General features: G+C 24.0%; 1 protein-coding gene across 1 annotated transcript in view; it reads right to left on the bottom strand.

Moving 5' to 3' along the window:
- The window catches only part of LOC108003943 (kinesin-related protein 4-like), a 50,017-nt gene that overhangs the window by 8,194 nt on the left and 14,739 nt on the right, over positions 1-27,084 (bottom strand). Inside the window, exons 3-8 of the mRNA XM_062075579.1 lie at positions 8,979-9,031; positions 8,819-8,888; positions 4,604-4,656; positions 4,444-4,513; positions 229-281; positions 69-138 (exon numbers count right to left, since the gene is read on the bottom strand). Coding sequence (XP_061931563.1) covers positions 69-138; positions 229-281; positions 4,444-4,513; positions 4,604-4,656; positions 8,819-8,888; positions 8,979-9,031 — 369 coding nt within the window. The remainder of the gene's footprint in view (positions 1-68; positions 139-228; positions 282-4,443; positions 4,514-4,603; positions 4,657-8,818; positions 8,889-8,978; positions 9,032-27,084) is intronic.

The raw sequence follows: 27,084 nt of genomic DNA, 5'->3' as shown, positions 1-27,084 counted from the left end.
GTCGATTCGGATCTTTCATCCTACGACATGATTGAATGATCGGAGGAACATAAATGCATGCGACTCACCGATAGATGCGAAGAAGTTTGCAGTGCCGTGACCCATAGGATGTCATCGCCAAGTAGGAGGAAATGAAATCTATATCAAAACACGGAATATCATAATTTAAATACAATACTCATTCATTTAAAAGGATAAAATAAATGAAAAATATAATAAAATAATTACCTCTTCGCGTGATGGATGACCGCTTTATTCCCCTGAGAAGCACTGACTCTACCCTATACCGAATATGAATAAATAAAAACTTAAGAAAATTGAAAAAAAATTATAAATAAAAAACTCGTTATTATCGTATTTGATTAATTTATAATAAGCGAGCAAACACTGACTCTAATTTCGCGATTATAATGAATAAATTTAATTAGAGCTATTATGCTCTAAAATATCAAAAAACTATTACGAGACAAACACTGAATCTACCGACCGCATTGCGCGCGGTCACAAAATCATCTGAAATGAAACTATATTATAACAAAATAAAAGAGACATAAAAACGACAATAATATATAAGATAAATGATAATTGACAATTCTCAATGGTACCTGAAACAAAACAAAACAAATAATTAATAAAATTATACTCGTTGTATAATTATTTATTGAACGATGATAGATTCAATTATAACATTTTCTTGAAATATATAAGTGTTGTCCGAGAGATAATATATCTGAAACAAACTTATAACTTATATAAAATTATTTAAAAGATTATTATACTAAGAAAAAAAAAACAATCGAAACATTATCATTTAAAACAATATAAAAAAAAATAACTTTTATAATGAACATTTACCATTATTGATCTCAAAAAATTTAGTAAAAAAAATTTAAATTCGATATTTCAAAAAAGATTAAGTTCTTACCAATGAGAAATATAAATATAAATACCATAGCGATATTTTTTGCAATAAATGCAACGATAATGAATGCTGAAAAAAGAAAACAATAGTACTACAATTAGTAGTCAGAAGGACTACTAAAATAAAATATTTTCCACTCGATATAAACCCGCGAGCAACAAAACCGCGAGTGGAATATTCACTTTGCTTCGCAACACTAATTATACTAATATTCTTTTATAAAATAAAAATTTTTAAATCAACCGCGATGAGTGCTTCATTATATTTGAAATGTTACTAATTTACAATGAAAAAAAAAGAAAAAAAAAAAAAGAAAGAAACATTGAAAAAAAAAATGATCAATTATTTACGCAACAGTAATCTAGGCACTCAAATTTAAATAACGCAACACTATTGTCGAAAAATCAAGTGCAGTCTCCTTGACTGCTATATTGCAGCCTTCCTTGACTGCTATCTTGCAGCCTCCTTGACTGCTCTATCGTATAATCACCCTAGTAGCTTTTTTAGCCACTCAAGATGATTCAGGAACGAACAGGAACATGAGTACTTCCACAATTCCAATGGAAGAAATTTGGGCATTCAATATTCAACGCAACACTACTTGAATAAACGCGATTACTTATCAACGCAACACTACTTTTAAAAATGAATTCAATCAAAATTATTATTTCTGACTAAAGAAAGTGTATATAAATAATATTTAATAGTTAAAAAAATAGTTGGAAATAATGAATTTTAATTACAAAAGATAATATAAATTTTATTATTAGATAGTTTATAAAAAAGCTATAATATAAAAAATTTATAAAAATATAAATAATTTATAACAAAAAACCGTGATAATTTATAATTCGCAACACTAATGCAAACGCGATTCTCATTTTAACGCAACGCTAATGCAAACGCGATTCTCATTTTAACGCAATTCTAATTCAATCCGTAATTAATCATTCGCAACACTAATAAAAAAAATCGCGATGCCCATGATGACTGGATTTGGATGATGGGCCGGCATGCAAATCGGCCAGACAACACAACAACAATTACTACATATTACTAAAACGAGCACAATGACAAAATAGTAACAATGACTTCCCATTCTTTGGACCTAAAAAGATTCAAAAAATGAGGAGCCATTCGTTGCAGCCCTCTTCGTGACAGTTTGTCGGGCCTCTTCGGTCTTCCTCCTTCGGGCGCAATGCCCGCTGAAACTTAAATCTAGGCTCGAGATTCACTAATCGTAAACCAAAGAAAAAAAGAAAAAAAAAAAGGACTAAATCGCGGAAGCTAAGTGCATGGACGACCAACGATCGCAATGATCATTCTCCGTACATGCACAGAATCTCGGGCGCAACGTTCGTTTCGAAAGCAAATCGCGATCGCGACCACGAAACTCGAAAAATCGACAAGCAAAGCCAGAGACGAATAGCATTGTCGTCCATTCGATTCAGCTTTGCCCTCGTTTTCTCAAATTTTATTCCCTGAAACAGATTGTCACGCGAAAACGCGCCTACCCGACCAGAGACTGTGACAACCTGCCCGGCCCTACCTACTTAAAATTAACATTCGTACCAGAAGTATACTACCTATCCTACCTAGCTCTATATTTAAAAATGGCAAAGCAGGCACACCAACACACTCATTCCACGATTCTCACACATAATACTCGGGCGCAAAAGCCTAAACTAGGGAAACGTCCCGGGACGCCTCCGACACCCGAGCTTGGCACACTACTCGCATACTCTAACTTTACGTACCATTTTCCTGAAATCGACTGACGATAGCTAGTGACCATTGCGTGAAAATGCGATAAAAACGCATATATTTCTTAAATTTAATACATATATTTCTTATATAAATTTAAATTTATTAATTTAATTTAATAATAATTTAATAATAATATTATTGAAATTAAATTTCAATATTTATTAATGAAAAGTATAATAAAACTATTTATATTTTAATTTTAATTTTTAATAATATTATAATTTAATAATATTTTAATTTTAAATATACAATCAATATTTATTAATAAAAGATACACCTTTTTTAGGTGGCAATTAAATTTGATATAATTGCAATTTAAAATAATAATAAAAATTATAATATCCCGTATAAATTATTATTGAAAATTGAAAATTGTAAATAAGAATATCAATAAATCAGTCATGAATATCTTAAATGTTTCAAATTATATTGCATGAAATGATATACGAAACGACGCAATTCCACAGCCTAACGACACACACAATGTGGAAAATACGTCGTGCACGATACACTACGCATCGTCAGTCGCTGAAAAATTATTATTATGAACTTATGAACTATGATCATCATGCCCATCGCCTTTCTTTCACCCAAGTAGCACCTGGGCACGTGGGTGAGATCCTGGCAACGGACATGGAAAGGGTTAAACCTGAAAATCCTGAGCTAAAAAAAATATTAATGTATTTATTTTCTAACGGATTAATGTTCTTTAATTCAATATTTGCTTACTTTATTTCAAACTGTATATATTTATTTTAAAGACTTAATTGAAATTATTTCATTTTCATTTATGCCAATATTAATTTTTCTTTCAGAATACATTTATACATTTATATATATACGGTTCTTTGTTATTAATTTTAAGAAGAAAATATATTTAAAAAATAAGAAATTTATTTATATCAATTAATGATAAATTTATGTATGAAAATTAATAATAAGAAATTGACTTTAAATGGAATATTAAATAAAAATAACCTCAGGCGATCTCTTCATCAAAGCATGTTTTTTAAAAATATAAAACAAACGTTCAAAATTTTCTGCTCTGATTTAGAAATCTACCTGTCGCGAAGTATCTTCTTGCACATAATATTTCATACATTTTTTTACGAAGAAAGAAAATAAAATATCTATTTATTATTTTCATATTTCAAATCATTCTTAAGTTTATAATAACAAATCAAACATTGAAATATTACAAAAAAAAAAAAAAATTAACAATTGTTCATGTTAATAAACAATAATACATTATCAGTATTATTATATAGCAATTGATATTTCTATTGTAACGAAGTCGGAGGATATCCGACTTCTATACTACAAGAGACTCAATTCATATCATTTCATCATCATTTCATTTTCATTTACGCGAATATTAAATTATTCTTTCAGAATACATTTATACATTTATACATTTATATGTATATGGTTCTTCGTTATACGATTCTTTACTTAATCATTTATATCATTCATAATAATTAGATGCAAAAATATTATATTGTATAAATATGTTGATTAATATAAAATTAACTATCAATATCATCTTAAAAACGCGACGTGCAAGAAGATCTATCCTGATCTAATAAATAAAATACAAGAAAAAAAAGTGTTACTATTCACGGGTATAATTAATACCCGCGGTCATTGTGCTCGTGCAAAAATCTACGTATACAACCAATCACTCGTGTCGATTCGGATCTTTCATCCTACGACATGATTGAATGATCGGAGGAACATAAATGCATGCGACTCACCGATAGATGCGAAGAAGTTTGCAGTGCCGTGACCCATAGGATGTCATCGCCAAGTAGGAGGAAATGAAATCTATATCAAAACACGGAATATCATAATTTAAATACAATACTCATTCATTTAAAAGGATAAAATAAATGAAAAATATAATAAAATAATTACCTCTTCGCGTGATGGATGACCGCTTTATTCCTCTGAGAAGCACTGACTCTACCCTATACCGAATATGAATAAATAAAAACTTAAGAAAATTGAAAAAAAATTATAAATAAAAAACTCGTTATTATCGTATTTGATTAATTTATAATAAGCGAGCAAACACTGACTCTAATTTCGCGATTATAATGAATAAATTTAATTAGAGCTATTATGCTCTAAAATATCAAAAAACTATTACGAGACAAACACTGAATCTACCGACCGCATTGCGCGCGGTCACAAAATCATCTGAAATGAAACTATATTATAACAAAATAAAAGAGACATAAAAACGACAATAATATATAAGATAAATGATAATTGACAATTCTCAATGGTACCTGAAACAAAACAAAACAAATAATTAATAAAATTATACTCGTTGTATAATTATTTATTGAACGATGATAGATTCAATTATAACATTTTCTTGAAATATATAAGTGTTGTCCGAGAGATAATATATCTGAAACAAACTTATAACTTATATAAAATTATTTAAAAGATTATTATACTAAGAAAAAAAAAACAATCGAAACATTATCATTTAAAACAATATAAAAAAAAATAACTTTTATAATGAACATTTACCATTATTGATCTCAAAAAATTTAGTAAAAAAAATTTAAATTCGATATTTCAAAAAAGATTAAGTTCTTACCAATGAGAAATATAAATATAAATACCATAGCGATATTTTTGCAATAAATGCAACGATAATGAATGCTGAAAAAAGAAAACAATAGTACTACAATTAGTAGTCAGAAGGACTACTAAAATAAAATATTTTCCACTCGATATAAACCCGAGCAACAAAACCGCGAGTGGAATATTCACTTTGCTTCGCAACACTAATTATACTAATATTCTTTTATAAAATAAAAAATTTTTTAAATCAACCGCGATGAGTGCTTCATTATATTTGAAATGTTACTAATTTACAATGAAAAAAAAGAAAAAAAAGAAAAAAAAAAAAGAAAGAAACATTGAAAAAAAAAATGATCAATTATTTACGCAACAGTAATCTAGGCACTCAAATTTAAATAACGCAACACTATTGTCGAAAAATCAAGTGCAGTCTCCTTGACTGCTATATTGCAGCCTTCCTTGACTGCTATCTTGCAGCCTCCTTGACTGCTCTATCGTATAATCACCCTAGTAGCTTTTTTAGCCACTCAAGATGATTCAGGAACGAACAGGAACATGAGTACTTCCACAATTCCAATGGAAGAAATTTGGGCATTCAATATTCAACGCAACACTACTTGAATAAACGCGATTACTTATCAACGCAACACTACTTTTAAAAATGAATTCAATCAAAATTATTATTTCTGACTAAAGAAAGTGTATATAAATAATATTTAATAGTTAAAAAAATAGTTGGAAATAATGAATTTTAATTACAAAAGATAATATAAATTTTATTATTAGATAGTTTATAAAAAAGCTATAATATAAAAAATTTATAAAAATATAAATAATTTATAACAAAAAACCGTGATAATTTATAATTCGCAACACTAATGCAAACGCGATTCTCATTTTAACGCAACGCTAATGCAAACGCGATTCTCATTTTAACGCAATTCTAATTCAATCCGTAATTAATCATTCGCAACACTAATAAAAAAATCGCGATGCCCATGATGACTGGATTTGGATGATGGGCCGGCATGCAAATCGGCCAGACAACACAACAACAATTACTACATATTACTAAAACGAGCACAATGACAAAATAGTAACAATGACTTCCCATTCTTTGGACCTAAAAAGATTCAAAAAATGAGGAGCCATTCGTTGCAGCCCTCTTCGTGACAGTTTGTCGGGCCTCTTCGGTCTTCCTCCTTCGGGCGCAATGCCCGCTGAAACTTAAATCTAGGCTCGAGATTCACTAATCGTAAACCAAAGAAAAAAAAAAAAGGACTAAATCGCGGAAGCTAAGTGCATGGACGACCAACGATCGCAATGATCATTCTCCGTACATGCACAGAATCTCGGGCGCAACGTTCGTTTCGAAAGCAAATCGCGATCGCGACCACGAAACTCGAAAAATCGACAAGCAAAGCCAGAGACGAATAGCATTGTCGTCCATTCGATTCAGCTTTGCCCTCGTTTTCTCAAATTTTATTCCCTGAAACAGATTGTCACGCGAAAACGCGCCTACCCGACCAGAGACTGTGACAACCTGCCCGGCCCTACCTACTTAAAATTAACATTCGTACCAGAAGTATACTACCTATCCTACCTAGCTCTATATTTAAAAAATGGCAAAGCAGGCACACCAACACACTCATTCCACGATTCTCACACATAATACTCGGGCGCAAAAGCCTAAACTAGGGAAACGTCCCGGGACGCCTCCGACACCCGAGCTTGGCACACTACTCGCATACTCTAACTTTACGTACCATTTTCCTGAAATCGACTGACGATAGCTAGTGACCATTGCGTGAAAATGCGATAAAAACGCATATATTTCTTAAATTTAATACATATATTTCTTATATAAATTTAAATTTATTAATTTAATTTAATAATAATTTAATAATAATATTATTGAAATTAAATTTCAATATTTATTAATGAAAAGTATAATAAAACTATTTATATTTTAATTTTAATTTTTAATAATATTATAATTTAATAATATTTTAATTTTAAATATACAATCAATATTTATTAATAAAAAGATACACCTTTTTTAGGTGGCAATTAAATTTGATATAATTGCAATTTAAAATAATAATAAAAATTATAATATCCCGTATAAATTATTATTGAAAATTGAAAATTGTAAATAAGAATATCAATAAATCAGTCATGAATATCTTAAATGTTTCAAATTATATTGCATGAAATGATATACGAAACGACGCAATTCCACAGCCTAACGACACACACAATGTGGAAAATACGTCGTGCACGATACACTACGCATCGTCAGTCGCTGAAAAATTATTATTATGAACTTATGAACTATGATCATCATGCCCATCGCCTTTCTTTCACCCAAGTAGCACCTGGGCACGTGGGTGAGATCCTGGCAACGGACATGGAAAGGGTTAAACCTGAAAATCCTGAGCTAAAAAAAATATTAATGTATTTATTTTCTAACGGATTAATGTTCTTTAATTCAATATTTGCTTACTTTATTTCAAACTGTATATATTTATTTTAAAGACTTAATTGAAATTATTTCATTTTCATTTATGCCAATATTAATTTTTCTTTCAGAATACATTTATACATTTATATATATACGGTTCTTTGTTATTAATTTTAAGAAGAAAATATATTTAAAAATAAGAAATTTATTTATATCAATTAATGATAAATTTATGTATGAAAATTAATAATAAGAAATTGACTTTAAATGGAATATTAAATAAAAATAACCTCAGGCGATCTCTTCATCAAAGCATGTTTTTTAAAAATATAAAACAAACGTTCAAAATTTTCTGCTCTGATTTAGAAATCTACCTGTCGCGAAGTATCTTCTTGCACATAATATTTCATACATTTTTTTACGAAGAAAGAAAATAAAATATCTATTTATTATTTTCATATTTCAAATCATTCTTAAGTTTATAATAACAAATCAAACATTGAAATATTACAAAAAAAAAAAAAAAATTAACAATTGTTCATGTTAATAAACAATAATACATTATCAGTATTATTATATAGCAATTGATATTTCTATTGTAACGAAGTCGGAGGATATCCGACTTCTATACTACAAGAGACTCAATTCATATCATTTCATCATCATTTCATTTTCATTTACGCGAATATTAAATTATTCTTTCAGAATACATTTATACATTTATACATTTATATGTATATGGTTCTTCGTTATACGATTCTTTACTTAATCATTTATATCATTCATAATAATTAGATGCAAAAATATTATATTGTATAAATATGTTGATTAATATAAAATTAACTATCAATATCATCTTAAAAACGCGACGTGCAAGAAGATCTATCCTGATCTAATAAATAAAATACAAGAAAAAAAAGTGTTACTATTCACGGGTATAATTAATACCCGCGGTCATTGTGCTCGTGCAAAAATCTACGTATACAACCAATCACTCGTGTCGATTCGGATCTTTCATCCTACGACATGATTGAATGATCGGAGGAACATAAATGCATGCGACTCACCGATAGATGCGAAGAAGTTTGCAGTGCCGTGACCCATAGGATGTCATCGCCAAGTAGGAGGAAATGAAATCTATATCAAAACACGGAATATCATAATTTAAATACAATACTCATTCATTTAAAAGGATAAAATAAATGAAAAATATAATAAAATAATTACCTCTTCGCGTGATGGATGACCGCTTTATTCCTCTGAGAAGCACTGACTCTACCCTATACCGAATATGAATAAATAAAAACTTAAGAAAATTGAAAAAAAATTATAAATAAAAAAACTCGTTATTATCGTATTTGATTAATTTATAATAAGCGAGCAAACACTGACTCTAATTTCGCGATTATAATGAATAAATTTAATTAGAGCTATTATGCTCTAAAATATCAAAAAACTATTACGAGACAAACACTGAATCTACCGACCGCATTGCGCGCGGTCACAAAATCATCTGAAATGAAACTGTATTATAATAACGGAGGATCCAAAAAAAAAAAAAATATTTTCCTTCTCTTTTCTATCGTACATTTATTTCAAAAAATGTTACCATTTCTTCTTTTTAATTACTTATTAAGACTTATTTTATTAATTTCAAATATTAATATTTGTAGTAAATGTTCATTGTAAAAGTATAAAATATATTTCGAAATAAAATATATTATGCAAATGCAATCGAATAAAAACAAAATAAATACGTACAATACACAGGTGAAAAATCATACTATTTTTTGAAAAATATGGTGATATCCGTATTGAAATTTTTCTCATCTTTGAAGTTGGACAGTAAGTCATCTAATAATCTGTCCAAAAAAAAGGAAAGAAATAAATAATATAAAATTTTAACAAATAAATACATAAAATATATAAAAATTAATCGATCATATTAAAATAAAATAAAACACAAGATACCGTTTATATCGTTTTAACAAGTCATAATATAAACTAACCCGGATTAGAGCCGTCAAATAAGAGAATAAAGAAAATACGAATAATTTAACTTTTCAAATATTAATAACAAAAATTTCAATAAAAACAATATACTACGCAGCAAACAGGCCACATTCATTTTATATAGATTGGGCGAGTCCATTTTTCCTCTAGGGGAGAATGGAATAGTCCAATCAATATCAATATCGATACCACAATGACACGCCAATTTATATGAAATAAAATTAAATATTTCAGTAAAAAAAACATATTAATTAAATAATAATATATGAAAAGTAAATAATATGTAACTATAAAAGAAAATATATACGTACTACGCAGCAAACAGGCCATATTCATTTCATATAGATTGGACGAGTCCATTTTTCCTCGAGGGGAGAATGGAATAATCCAATCAATATCGATAGTACAATATCGGCTCAATTTAGATGAAATAAAATTAAATATTTCAGTAAAAAAATATATTAATTAAATAATAATATACGAAAAATAAATGATATATAATTAAAAAAGAAAATATGTACGTAATACGAAGCAAACAGGCATATTCATTTCATATAGATTGGACGAGTCCATTTTTCCTCGAGGGGAGAATGGAATATTCAATATGAATATCGATAATATAATGATGCGTCGCAATTTTGATGAAATAATATTAATTTTATATATTCGTTTTAATCGGACGAAAGAATTATAGAAGTCTATTCTAATAAAATCTACGTTTCTTAAAAATAAAACATCAAAATTAGCTACGAACCATGTTAGCATATGAATGTATAAATCATTTTTCCTTCAATTCCGACAATCGAACGATAATTTTTCCAAATAAAAATAAAAATTATAAAACAAAATGTGTAAAAAAACTATCATATTAAAATGAAACAAGAAATTAATTCCAATTAAGGCTCAAACAGAAATGAATTATTACGACGCAATTTCGACGGAATAACGATGACGTCATAATTATCGACGAAAAAGAAACTCCCGATAATAACTAATTTCGTTATTATAATTATAAACAAATAATTAAATAAACAAAATTCATAATAATTTATAAAATTTGATAATAAAATATGAATAGAATTACTTACTGCGTAGTAGAATCACCGAAGCTAGTCGATCAGCCAGTCACATCACAGAGTCACAATCACACGTCCTTTCACGATGACTTTTCACAGGAGACTGACCCTGCCCCACCAAAAATCCGCCAAAATTCTCTAAGAAGCTCTCTGATTGGTTGACATCGTAAGCCACTTCGATAATCGAAATCGAGTGGAAAATTAATATATCGCATAATATATTTTAATTATTTTAATTAATAATATATTAGAAATAAGTTATTAATATATTTATATATTATTAATTTTTAATTTATAAATTATTTATATAAATTTTATATATTTTTTTTAATAATTTCTATATTTATTGATTTATTTACCGATTATCGATTAATCGATTTATTTATAATATTTTTATTTATTTCATTTATATATATATATATATAACATATTAATAGCAAATTATTAATATATTTATATATTATTAATTTTTAATTTATAAATTATTTATTATTTATAAATTTTAAACTTATATATTTTATTTTACTAATTTCTTTACCTATTACGATATTTACTTATCGATTATCGATTTATCGATTTATTTATTTATACATTTTTATTATTTACTTTATTTATATATATATGTATATAATGAAAAAAAATAAATGCATTTTATTTATTTTCCACGTTAATACTATATTTAATTATTAATTTAATTTATGCTTTCCTATTTCCTTTAAACTATTGATTTATATATACATAGTTTTCTATCCATTTCCTCTTTAGTATGTACCTTATATATATATATATCAATTTGTTAATTAAATCATTTTTCCACATAAAAATATCAATTCATTTATTGCTCTTGTCCATTTCTTGATCTTATTGCTATATCTATGTTCATTGTTCACTGATTTATAACAATACTACTTCTATTTCCACATCAATTTATCAATTTGTTTATTCAATAAATTTTCCACATAAAAATCTTCATTTATTTATTGTTTTTATCCATTTATTGACTGTATCATTTAATGATATATCTATTGATTCATTTGTTCAAACTTTTTATAAACATTCTACTACTATTCCTAATTAAATCTGTTTATTGAATAACTTTTAAATTATTTTTCCATACAAAAATCTTCATTTATCTTTTCTCTTAGTCCATTTATTGATCTCACCATTTATTGCATTTTATTGATTCATATGATTACTTGTGTATAAACAATCTATTTGTATTCTCATATAAATTTATCAATTTGTTTATTAAATAAATTTTACAAATAAAAATCACCATTTAGTTATTGCCTTTGTCCATTCATTGATCTCACCATTTATTGATTTATCTATTGATTCATTTGTTCATCTATTTATAAACAATCTACTTCTGTTCTTACATCAATTTATCAATTTCTTTCAATTTTCATTTTTGTTTATTAAATAATTTTTCCAAATAAAAAATCTCCATTTAATTATTGGTTTTGTCCAATCTTTGATCTCATCTTTTATTGATTTATCTATTGATTCATTTGTTCATTTTTTTATAAACATTCTACATCTCTCCCAACATCAAATTATCAAGTTGTTTATTGAATAATTTTTCCAAATAAAAATCTCTATTTAATTATTGTTTTGTCCTTCATTGATCTCATCTTTTTTTGATTTATCTATTGATTCATTTGTTCATTTTTTTATAAACATTCTACATCTATTCCAACATCAAATTATCAATTTGTTTATTGAATAAATTTTCCAAATAAAAATCTCTATTTAATTATTGCTTTGTCCTTCATTCATCTCACCTTTTATTGATTTATCTATTGATTCATTTGTTCACCTTTCTATAAACATTCTACTTCTGTGCCATTATCAATTTATCAATTTGTTTATTAAATAATTTTTCCTAGAAAAATATATTTATATCAATAATATTAATATATATATAAAAATCTTATTCATTTTTTCTTTAGTTCCACTCATTGATCTCATCTTTTTTTGATTTATCTATTGATTCATTTGTTCATTTTTTTATAAACATTCTACATCTCTCCCAACATCAAATTATCAATTTGTTTATTGAATAAATTTTCCAAATAAAAATCTCTATTTAATTATTGTTTTTTTCCACTCATTGATCTCACCTTTTATTGATTTATCTATTGATTCATTTGTTCATTTCTTTATAAACATTCTACATCTGTTCCAACATCAATTTATCAATTTGTTTGTTAAATAATTTTTCCAAATAAAAATCTCCATTTAATTATTGTTTTTGTCCACTCATTGATCTCACCTTTTATTGATTCATTTATTGATTCATTAGTTCATCTTTTTATAAACATTCTACATCTGCTCAAACATAAAATTTTCAATTTGTTCATTAAATAAATTTTCCAAATAGAAATCTCCATTTAATTATTGGTTTTGTCCAATCTTTGATCTCACCTTTTATTGATTTATCTATTGATTCATTTGTTCAACTTTTCATAAACATTCTACTTCTGTTCCCACATCAATTTATCAATTTGTTTATTAAATAATTTTTCCTAGAAAAATATATTTATATCAATAATGTTAATATATATATAAAAATCTTATTCATTTTTTTCTTTAGTTCCACTCATTGATCTCACCTTTTATTGATTTATCTATTGATTCATTTGTTCATTTTTTTTATAAACATTCTACATCTATTCCAACATCAAATTATCAATTTGTTTATTGAATAAATTTTCCAAATAAAAATCTCTATTTAATTATTGCTTTGTCCTTCATTCATCTCACCTTTTATTGATTTATCTATTGATTCATTTGTTCACCTTTCTATAAACATTCTACTTCTGTGCCATTATCAATTTATCAATTTGTTTATTGAATAAATTTTCCAAATAAAAATCTCCATTTAATTATTTTTTTGTCCACTCATTGATTTGTCTCACCTTTTATTGATTTATCTATTGATTCATTTGTTCATCTTTCTATAAACACTCTACTTCTGTGCCCATATCAATTTATCAATTTGTTCATTAAATAAATTTTCCAAATAGAAATCTCTATTTAATTATTGGTTTTGTCCAATCTTTGATCTCACCTTTTATTGATTTATTTATTGATTCATTTGTTCAACTTTTCATAAACATTCTACTTCTGTTCCCACATCAATTTATCAATTTGTTTATTAAATAATTTTTCCTAGAAAAATATATTTATATCAATAATATTAATATATATATAAAAATCTTATTCATTTTTTTCTTTAGTTCCACTCATTGATCTCACTTTTTATTGATTTATCTATTGATTCATTTGTTCATTTTTTTTATAAACATTCTACATCTGTTCCAACATCAAATTATCAATTTGTTTATTGAATAAATTTTCCAAATAAAAATCTCTATTTAATTATTGCTTTGTCTTTCTTTGATCTGACCTTTTATTGATTTATCTATTGATTCATTTGTTCATTTCTTTATAAACATTCTACATCTGTTCCAACATCAATTTATCAATTTGTTTATTGAATAAATTTTCCAAATAAAAATCTCCATTTAATTATTGGTTTTGTCCAATCTTTGATCTCATCTTTTATTGATTTATCTATTGATTCATTTGTTCATTTTTTTTATAAACATTCTACATCTATTCCAACATCAAATTATCAATTTGTTTATTGAATAAATTTTCCAAATAAAAATCTCTATTTAATTATTGCTTTGTCCTTCATTGATCTCACCTTTTATTGATTTATCTATTGATTCATTTGTTCACCTTTCTATAAACATTCTACTTCTATGCCCATATCAATTTATCAATTTGTTTATTGAATAAATTTTCCAAATAAAAATCTCCATTTAATTATTGTTTTTGTCCACTCATTGATCTCACCTTTTATTGATTCATTTATTGATTCATTTCTTCATCTTTTTATGAACATTCTACATCTGTTCAAACATCAAATTTTCAATTTGTTTATTAAATAAATTTTCCAAATAGAAATCTCCATTTAATTATTGGTTTTGTCCAATCTTTGATCTCACCTTTTATTGATTTATTTATTGATTCATTTGTTCAACTTTTCATAAACATTCTACTTCTGTTCCCACATCAATTTATCAATTTGTTTATTAAATAACTTTTCCTATAAAAATATATATACATAAATAATATTAATATATTATTATTATATTATTAATATTAATATTGATATATATATAAATATTTCTCATATAATAATCTTTTTTTTTTCCCTTTACTTCTGTTTATTGATGTTACCATTTATTGCTTTGTCCATTGATTCATTTGTTCATTTTTTTTATAAACATTTTATATCTGTTCCAACATCAAATTATCAATTAGTTTATTGAATAAATTTTCTAAATAAAAATCTCTATTTAATTATTGCTATGTCCTTCATTCATCTCACCTTTTATTGATTTATCTATTGATTCATTTGTTCATCTTTCTATAAACACTCTACTTCTGTGCCCATATCAATTTATCAATTTGTTCATTAAATAAATTTTCCAAATAGAAATCTCTATTTAATTATTGGTTTTGTCCAATCTTTGATCTCACCTTTTATTGATTTATTTATTGATTCATTTGTTCAACTTTTCATAAACATTCTACTTCTGTTCCCACATCAATTTATCAATTTGTTTATTAAATAATTTTTCCTAGAAAAATATATTTATATCAATAATGTTAATATATATATAAAAATCTTATTCATTTTTTTCTTTAGTTCCACTCATTGATCTCACCTTTTACTGACTTATCTATTGATTCATTTGTTCATTTTTTTTATAAACATTCTACATCTGTTCCAACATCAAATTATCAATTTGTTTATTGAATAAATTTTCCAAATAAAAATCTCTATTTAATTATTGCTTTGTCTTTCTTTGATCTGACCTTTTATTGATTTATCTATTGATTCATTTGTTCATTTCTTTATAAACATTCTACATCTGTTCCAACATCAATTTATCAATTTGTTTATTGAATAAATTTTCCAAATAAAAATCTCTATTTAATTATTGCTTTGTCCTTCATTCATCTCACCTTTTATTGATTTATCTATTGATTCATTTGTTCACCTTTTCATAAACATTCTACTTCTGTTCCCACATCAATTTATCAATTTGTTTATTAAATAATTTTTCCTAGAAAAATATATTTATATCAATAATATTAATATATTATTAATATTAATATTAATATATATATAAACAAATATTTACATATATATATATATATATATATATATATATATATATATATAAATATTTCTAATATAAGAATCTTATTTTTTTTTTCTTTAGTTGTGTTTATTGATCTTACCATTTATTGCTTTATCCATTGATTCATTTGTTCATCTTTTTATAAATAATCTACTTCTGTTCTCACATCAATTTATCAATTAATTAAATAATAATTTATTAAATAATTTTTCCAAATAAAAATCTTATTTATTTTTTCCTTTAGTTCCATTTATTCAGCTTACCATTTATTGCTTTGTCTATTGGTTCATTTATTCAACTTTTTTTAAACATTCTACATCTGTTCCCTTATCATTTTATCAATTTGTTTATTTATATTATAACTTTTTTATATAAAAATATTCATTTATTTATTATTTTTGCCTATTTATTGATTTTATCATTTATTGATTTGTCTATTTATTCATATTCATATAATCAATTATTATATCGCATAATATATTTAATTATATTATCTGACAATACAATAGGAATAAGTTATTAATATATTTATATATTATTATTTTCTAAAATATATAAATATGAAATTCATAAATTACTTGTTATTTATAAATTTTAAATTTACATATATTTTTTTTACTAGTTTCTATACGTATTGATTTATATACCGACACTCGTTTTATCGATTTATTTTTTTATATATTTTGATTATTTATCTCATTTATATATATGTATATAATGAAAAAAAAATAAATGCATTTTATTTATTTTTTTCATTATTTCTACATTTATTTATTAATTTATTTTGTTATGCTTTCATTTAACTTATTGATTTATTTGTACATCTTTTTATAATCACTTCCTTCTTTGCATGTGTCTTATGTATGTATGAATTAATTAATTAAATCATTTTTCCACTTTAAAATCTTCATTTATTTATCGATTTTATCCGTTTGTTGATTTTATTATTTTTTTTATTATTTATTTATTTTTTTTCTTTTTTGATTTATTTCAGTTTTCTAGAGATTTTCTAAAGATTTTCTAGAGATATATTTATTAATTCTTAATTTACTTACATTTTTTATTTATTATTTGATTTTATTTCATTTCATTTGATTTCATTTTTTTTATTATTCATTTATGTATTATTGAACTTGTCCTTTTTTTTATTTCTCATTTTTGTTCATTTGAATATGTGTTAATCTTATTTAGTAATTCATGTTTTCACATTTATTTATTACGTATTTTTATTATTTATCTTATTTATTTATTTTTCTGGAAATTTTCTCCATTTTTCTCCTTTAGTTATATATATATCAGATTCTTTATTAACATCCATAATTCTTTTCTTTGTTTAAATTTATTCAATCCTATAACCTATTCATTTAGCCATTCATTTGTCTATTTTTTCCTTTAAACTTTATTTTTTTTTAAACAAATGAATAAATAAATCAAAAGATAAATAAATAAATGATAAAATAAATAAAAGTACAAAAATTAAAGAATGAAAATAAAATTTTAATATAAAAAAATTATTTAATAAGTATATTGACAAAAATTGATGATGAATAAAAGTAGATTAATTATAAAAAGATTAACAACTGAATCAAAGCATGGACAAAGCAATAAATAATAAGATCAATAAATAGAACTGAAGGAAAAAAAAAAAGATTTTTATATTAGGATTGTTTTTACATATATATATAAAAATATTTATTTATATATATATTAATATTAATATTAATAATATATTAATAATATTAATAAATATTATTGATATACATATATATTTTCATAGAAAAAATTATTTAATAAACAAATTGATAAAATGATAAGGGAATAGATGTAGAATGTTTAAAAAAAGTTGAACAAATAAACTAATAGACAAAGCAATAAATGGTAAGCTGAATAAATGGAACTAAAGGAAAAAATAAATAAGATTTTTATTTGGAAAAATTATTTAATAAATTATTATTTAATTAATTGATAAATTGATGTGAGAACAGAAGTAGAATGTTTATAAAATGTTGAACAAATGAATCAATGGACAAAGCAATAAATGGTAAGATCAATAAACACAACTAAAGGAAAAAAAAAGTAAGATTCTTATATTAGAAATAATTTTATATATATATACATATAAATATTTATTTATATATATATTAATATTAATATTAATAATATATTAATAATATATTAATATTATTTATATATATATATATTTTTATAGGAAAAATTATTTAATAAACAAATTGATAAATTGATGTGGGAACAAGAAGTAGAATGGTCATGAAAAGTTGAACAAATGAATCAATAGATAAATCAATAAAAGGTGAGATCAATGAGTGGACAAAAACAATAATTAAATGGAGATTTTTATTTGGAAAAATTATTTAATAAACAAATTGATAAATTGATATGGGCAAAGAAGTAGAATGTTTATAGATAGGTGAACAAATGAATCAATAGATAAGTCAATAAAAGGTGAGATCAAAGAAAGACAAAGCAATAATTAAGTAGAGATTTTTATTTGGAAAATTTATTCAATAAACAAATTGATAATTTGATGTTGGAACAAATGTAGAATGTTTATAAAAAAAATGAACAAATGAATCAATAGATAAATCAATAAAAGGTGAGATCAATGAGTGGAACTAAAGAAAAAAATGAATAAGATTTTTATATATATATTAACATTATTGATATAAATATATTTTTCTAGGAAAAATTATTTAATAAACAAATTGATAAATTGATGTGGGAACAGAAGTAGAATGTTTATGAAAAGTTGAACAAATGAATCAATAAATAAATCAATAAAAGGTGAGATCAAAGATTAGACAAAACCAATAATTAAATGGAGATTTCTATTTGGAAAATTTATTTAATGAACAAATTGAAAATTTTATGTTTGAGCAGATGTAGAATGTTTATAAAAAGATGAACTAGTGAATCAATAAATGAATCAATAAAAGGTGAGATCAATGAGTGGACAAAAACAATAATTAAATGGAGATTTTTATTTGAAAAAATTATTTAACAAACAAATTGATAAATTGATGTTGGAACAGATGTAGAATGTTTATAAAGAAATGAACAAATGAATCAATAGATAAATCAATAAAAGGTGAGATCAATGAGTGGAAAAAAACAATAATTAAATAGAGATTTTTATTTGGAAAATTTATTCAATAAACAAATTGATAATTTGATGTTGGAACAAATGTAGAATGTTTATAAAAAAAATGAACAAATGAATCAATAGATAAATCAATAAAAGGTGAGATCAATGAGTGGAACTAAAGAAAAAAATGAATAAGATTTTTATATATATATTAATATTATTGATATAAATATATTTTTCTAGGAAAAATTATTTAATAAACAAATTGATAAATTGATGTGGGAACAGAAGTAGAATGTTTATGAAAAGTTGAACAAATGAATCAATAGATAAATCAATAAAAGGTGAGATCAAAGATTGGACAAAACCAATAATTAAATGGAGATTTCTATTTGGAAAATTTATTTAATGAACAAATTGAAAATTTTATGTTTGAGCAGATGTAGAATGTTTATAAAAAGATGAACTAATGAATCAATAAATGAATCAATAAAAGGTGAGATCAATGAGTGGACAAAAACAATAATTAAATGGAGATTTTTATTTGAAAAAATTATTTAACAAACAAATTGATAAATTGATGTTGGAACAGATGTAGAATGTTTATAAAGAAATGAACAAATGAATCAATAGATAAATCAATAAAAGGTGAGATCAATGAGTGGAAAAAAACAATAATTAAATAGAGATTTTTATTTGGAAAATTTATTCAATAAACAAATTGATAATTTGATGTTGGAACAGATGTAGAATGTTTATAAAAAAAATGAACAAATGAATCAATAGATAAATCAATAAAAGGTGAGATCAATGAGTGGAACTAAAGAAAAAAATGAATAAGATTTTTATATATATATTAATATTATTGATATAAATATATTTTTCTAGGAAAAATTATTTAATAAACAAATTGATAAATTGATATGGGCAAAGAAGTAGAATGTTTATAGATAGGTGAACAAATGAATCAATAGATAAGTCAATAAAAGGTCAGATCAAAGAAAGACAAAGCAATAATTAAATAGAGATTTTTATTTGGAAAATTTATTCAATAAACAAATTGATAATTTGATGTTGGAACAGATGTAGAATGTTTATAAAAAAAATGAACAAATGAATCAATAGATAAATCAATAAAAGGTGAGATCAATGAGTGGAACTAAAGAAAAAAATGAATAAGATTTTTATATATATATTAACATTATTGATATAAATATATTTTTCTAGGAAAAATTATTTAATAAACAAATTGATAAATTGATGTGGGAACAGAAGTAGAATGTTTATGAAAAGTTGAACAAATGAATCAATAAATAAATCAATAAAAGGTGAGATCAAAGATTGGACAAAACCAATAATTAAATGGAGATTTCTATTTGGAAAATTTATTTAATGAACAAATTGATAAATTGATATGGGCACAGAAGTAGAGTGTTTATAGAAAGATGAACAAATGAATCAATAAATGAATCAATAAAAGGTGAGACAAATCAATGAGTGGACAAAAAAATAATTAAATGGAGATTTTTATTTGGAAAATTTATTCAATAAACAAATTGATAAATTGATAATGGCACAGAAGTAGAATGTTTATAAAAAAATGAACAAATGAATCAATAGATAAATCAAAAAAAGATGAGATCAATGAAGGACAAAGCAATAATTAAATAGAGATTTTTATTTGGAAAATTTATTCAATAAACAAATTGATAATTTGATGTTGGAACAGATGTAGAATGTTTATAAAAAAAATGAACAAATGAATCAATAGATAAATCAATAAAAGGTGAGATCAATGAGTGGAACTAAAGAAAAAAATGAATAAGATTTTTATATATATATTAATATTATTGATATAAATATATTTTTCTAGGAAAAATTATTTAATAAACAAATTGATAAATTGATGTGGGAACAGAAGTAGAATGTTTATGAAAAGTTGAACAAATGAATCAATAGATAAATCAATAAAAGGTGAGATCAAAGATTGGACAAAACCAATAATTAAATGGAGATTTCTATTTGGAAAATTTATTTAATGAACAAATTGAAAATTTTATGTTTGAGCAGATGTAGAATGTTTATAAAAAGATGAACTAATGAATCAATAAATGAATCAATAAAAGGTGAGATCAATGAGTGGACAAAAACAATAATTAAATGGAGATTTTTATTTGGAAAAATTATTTAACAAACAAATTGATAAATTGATGTTGGAACAGATGTAGAATGTTTATAAAGAAATGAACAAATGAATCAATAGATAAATCAATAAAAGGTGAGATCAATGAAGGACAAAGCAATAATTAAATAGAGATTTTTATTTGGAAAATTTATTCAATAAACAAATTGATAATTTGATGTTGGAATAGATGTAGAATGTTTATAAAAAAAATGAACAAATGAATCAATAGATAAATCAATAAAAGGTGAGATCAATGAGTGGAACTAAAGAAAAAAATGAATAAGATTTTTATATATATATTAATATTATTGATATAAATATATTTTTCTAGGAAAAATTATTTAATAAACAAATTGATAAATTGATGTGGGAACAGAAGTAGAATGTTTATGAAAAGGTGAACAAATGAATCAATAGATAAATCAATAAAAGGTGAGATGAATGAAGGACAAAGCAATAATTAAATAGAGATTTTTATTTGGAAAATTTATTCAATAAACAAATTGATAATTTGATGTTGGAATAGATGTAGAATGTTTATAAAAAAATGAACAAATGAATCAATAGATAAATCAAAAAAAGATGAGATCAATGAAGGACAAAACAATAATTAAATAGAGATTTTTATTTGGAAAATTTTTTCAATAAACAACTTGATAATTTGATGTTGGGAGAGATGTAGAATGTTTATAAAAAAATGAACAAATGAATCAATAGATAAATCAATAAAAGATGAGATCAAAGATTGGACAAAACCAATAATTAAATGGAGATTTTTTATTTGGAAAAATTATTTAATAAACAAAAATGAAAATTGAAAGAAATTGATAAATTGATGTAAGAACAGAAGTAGATTGTTTATAAATAGATGAACAAATGAATCAATAGATAAATCAATAAATGGTGAGATCAATGAATGGACAAAGGCAATAACTAAATGGTGATTTTTATTTGTAAAATTTATTTAATAAACAAATTGATAAATTTATATGAGAATACAAATAGATTGTTTATACACAAGTAATCATATGAATCAATAAAATGCAATAAATGGTGAGATCAATAAATGGACTAAGAGAAAAGATAAATGAAGATTTTTGTATGGAAAAATAATTTAAAAGTTATTCAATAAACAGATTTAATTAGGAATAGTAGTAGAATGTTTATAAAAAGTTTGAACAAATGAATCAATAGATATATCATTAAATGATACAGTCAATAAATGGATAAAAACAATAAATAAATGAAGATTTTTATGTGGAAAATTTATTGAATAAACAAATTGATAAATTGATGTGGAAATAGAAGTAGTATTGTTATAAATCAGTGAACAATGAACATAGATATAGCAATAAGATCAAGAAATGGACAAGAGCAATAAATGAATTGATATTTTTATGTGGAAAAATGATTTAATTAACAAATTGATATATATATATATAAGGTACATACTAAAGAGGAAATGGATAGAAAACTATGTATATATAAATCAATAGTTTAAAGGAAATAGGAAAGCATAAATTAAATTAATAATTAAATATAGTATTAACGTGGAAAATAAATAAAATGCATTTATTTTTTTTCATTATATACATATATATATAAATAAAGTAAATAATAAAAATGTATAAATAAATAAATCGATAAATCGATAATCGATAAGTAAATATCGTAATAGGTAAAGAAATTAGTAAAATAAAATATATAAGTTTAAAATTTATAAATAATAAATAATTTATAAATTAAAAATTAATAATATATAAATATATTAATAATTTGCTATTAATATGTTATATATATATATATATAAATGAAATAAATAAAAATATTATAAATAAATCGATTAATCGATAATCGGTAAATAAATCAATAAATATAGAAATTATTAAAAAAAATATATAAAATTTATATAAATAATTTATAAATTAAAAATTAATAATATATAAATATATTAATAACTTATTTCTAATATATTATTAATTAAAATAATTAAAATATATTATGCGATATATTAATTTTCCACTCGATTTCGATTATCGAAGTGGCTTACGATGTCAACCAATCAGAGAGCTTCTTAGAGAATTTTGGCGGATTTTTGGTGGGGCAGGGTCAGTCTCCTGTGAAAAGTCATCGTGAAAGGACGTGTGATTGTGACTCTGTGATGTGACTGGCTGATCGACTAGCTTCGGTGATTCTACTACGCAGTAAGTAATTCTATTCATATTTTATTATCAAATTTTATAAATTATTATGAATTTTGTTTATTTAATTATTTGTTTATAATTATAATAACGAAATTAGTTATTATCGGGAGTTTCTTTTTCGTCGATAATTATGACGTCATCGTTATTCCGTCGAAATTGCGTCGTAATAATTCATTTCTGTTTGAGCCTTAATTGGAATTAATTTCTTGTTTCATTTTAATATGATAGTTTTTTTACACATTTTGTTTTATAATTTTTATTTTTATTTGGAAAAATTATCGTTCGATTGTCGGAATTGAAGGAAAAATGATTTATACATTCATATGCTAACATGGTTCGTAGCTAATTTTGATGTTTTATTTTTAAGAAACGTAGATTTTATTAGAATAGACTTCTATAATTCTTTCGTCCGATTAAAACGAATATATAAAATTAATATTATTTCATCAAAATTGCGACGCATCATTATATTATCGATATTCATATTGAATATTCCATTCTCCCCTCGAGGAAAAATGGACTCGTCCAATCTATATGAAATGAATATGCCTGTTTGCTTCGTATTACGTACATATTTTCTTTTTTAATTATATATCATTTATTTTTCGTATATTATTATTTAATTAATATATTTTTTTACTGAAATATTTAATTTTATTTCATCTAAATTGAGCCGATATTGTACTATCGATATTGATTGGATTATTCCATTCTCCCCTCGAGGAAAAATGGACTCGTCCAATCTATATGAAATGAATATGGCCTGTTTGCTGCGTAGTACGTATATATTTTCTTTTATAGTTACATATTATTTACTTTTCATATATTATTATTTAATTAATATGTTTTTTTTACTGAAATATTTAATTTTATTTCATATAAATTGGCGTGTCATTGTGGTATCGATATTGATATTGATTGGACTATTCCATTCTCCCCTAGAGGAAAAATGGACTCGCCCAATCTATATAAAATGAATGTGGCCTGTTTGCTGCGTAGTATATTGTTTTTATTGAAATTTTTGTTATTAATATTTGAAAAGTTAAATTATTCGTATTTTCTTTATTCTCTTATTTGACGGCTCTAATCCGGGTTAGTTTATATTATGACTTGTTAAAACGATATAAACGGTATCTTGTGTTTTATTTTATTTTAATATGATCGATTAATTTTTATATATTTTATGTATTTATTTGTTAAAATTTTATATTATTTATTTCTTTCCTTTTTTTTGGACAGATTATTAGATGACTTACTGTCCAACTTCAAAGATGAGAAAAATTTCAATACGGATATCACCATATTTTTCAAAAAATAGTATGATTTTTCACCTGTGTATTGTACGTATTTATTTTGTTTTTATTCGATTGCATTTGCATAATATATTTTATTTCGAAATATATTTTATACTTTTACAATGAACATTTACTACAAATATTAATATTTGAAATTAATAAAATAAGTCTTAATAAGTAATTAAAAAGAAGAAATGGTAACATTTTTTGAAATAAATGTACGATAGAAAAGAGAAGGAAAATATTTTTTTTTTTTTTTTTTGGATCCTCCGTTATTATAATACAGTTTCATTTCAGATGATTTTGTGACCGCGCGCAATGTGGTCGGTAGATTCAGTGTTTGTTTCGTAACAGTTTTTTGATATTTTAGAGCATAATAGCTCTAATTAAATTTATTCATTATAATCGCGAAATTAGAGTCAGTGTTTGCTCGCTTATTATAAATTAATCAAATACGATAATAACGAGTTTTTTTATTTATAATTTTTTTTCAATTTTCTTAAGTTTTTATTTATTCATATTCGGTATAGGGTAGAGTCAGTGCTTCTCAGAGGAATAAAGCGGTCATCCATCACGCGAAGAGGTAATTATTTTATTATATTTTTCATTTATTTTATCCTTTTAAATGAATGAGTATTGTATTTAAATTATGATATTCCGTGTTTTGATATAGATTTCATTTCCTCCTACTTGGCGATGACATCCTATGGGTCACGGCACTGCAAACTTCTTCGCATCTATCGGTGAGTCGCATGCATTTATATTCCTCCGATCATTCAATCATGTCGTAGGATGAAAGATCCGAATCGACACGAATGATTGGTTGTATACGTAGATTTTTGCACGAGCACAATGACCGCGGGTATTAATTATACCCGTGAATAGTAACACTTTTTTTTCTTGTATTTTATTTATTAGATCAGGATAGATCTTCTTGCACGTCGCGTTTTTAAGATGATATTGATAGTTAATTTTATATTAATCAACATATTTATACAATATAATATTTTTGCATCTAATTATTATGAATGATATAAATGATTAAGTAAAGAATCGTATAACGAAGAACCATATACATATAAATGTATAAATGTATAAATGTATTCTGAAAGAATAATTTAATATTCGCGTAAATGAAAATGAAATGATGATGAAATGATATGAATTGAGTCTCTTGTAGTATAGAAGTCGGATATCCTCCGACTTCGTTACAATAGAAATATCAATTGCTATATAATAATACTGATAATGTATTATTGTTTATTAACATGAACAATTGTTAATTTTTTTTTTTTTTTTTGTAATATTTCAATGTTTGATTTGTTATTATAAACTTAAGAATGATTTGAAATATGAAAATAATAAATAGATATTTTATTTTCTTTCTTCGTAAAAAATGTATGAAATATTATGTGCAAGAAGATACTTCGCGACAGGTAGATTTCTAAATCAGAGCAGAAAATTTTGAACGTTTGTTTTATATTTTTAAAAACATGCTTTGATGAAGAGATCGCCTGAGGTTATTTTTATTTAATATTCCATTTAAAGTCAATTTCTTATTATTAATTTTCATACATAAATTTATCATTAATTGATATAAATAAATTTCTTATTTTTTAAATATATTTTCTTCTTAAAATTAATAACAAAGAACCGTATATATATAAATGTATAAATGTATTCTGAAAGAAAAATTAATATTGGCATAAATGAAAATGAAATAATTTCAATTAAGTCTTTAAAATAAATATATACAGTTTGAAATAAAGTAAGCAAATATTGAATTAAAGAACATTAATCCGTTAGAAAATAAATACATTAATATTTTTTTTAGCTCAGGATTTTCAGGTTTAACCCTTTCCATGTCCGTTGCCAGGATCTCACCCACGTGCCCAGGTGCTACTTGGGTGAAAGAAAGGCGATGGGCATGATGATCATAGTTCATAAGTTCATAATAATAATTTTTCAGCGACTGACGATGCGTAGTGTATCGTGCACGACGTATTTTCCACATTGTGTGTGTCGTTAGGCTGTGGAATTGCGTCGTTTCGTATATCATTTCATGCAATATAATTTGAAACATTTAAGATATTCATGACTGATTTATTGATATTCTTATTTACAATTTTCAATTTTCAATAATAATTTATACGGGATATTATAATTTTTATTATTATTTTAAATTGCAATTATATCAAATTTAATTGCCACCTAAAAAAGGTGTATCTTTTT

Source organism: Apis cerana, linkage group LG5 (genome assembly GCF_029169275.1).
Source record: "Apis cerana isolate GH-2021 linkage group LG5, AcerK_1.0, whole genome shotgun sequence".
Lineage (NCBI taxonomy): Eukaryota > Metazoa > Arthropoda > Insecta > Hymenoptera > Apidae > Apis > Apis cerana.
This window is presented reverse-complemented; position numbering and strand designations above follow the sequence as displayed.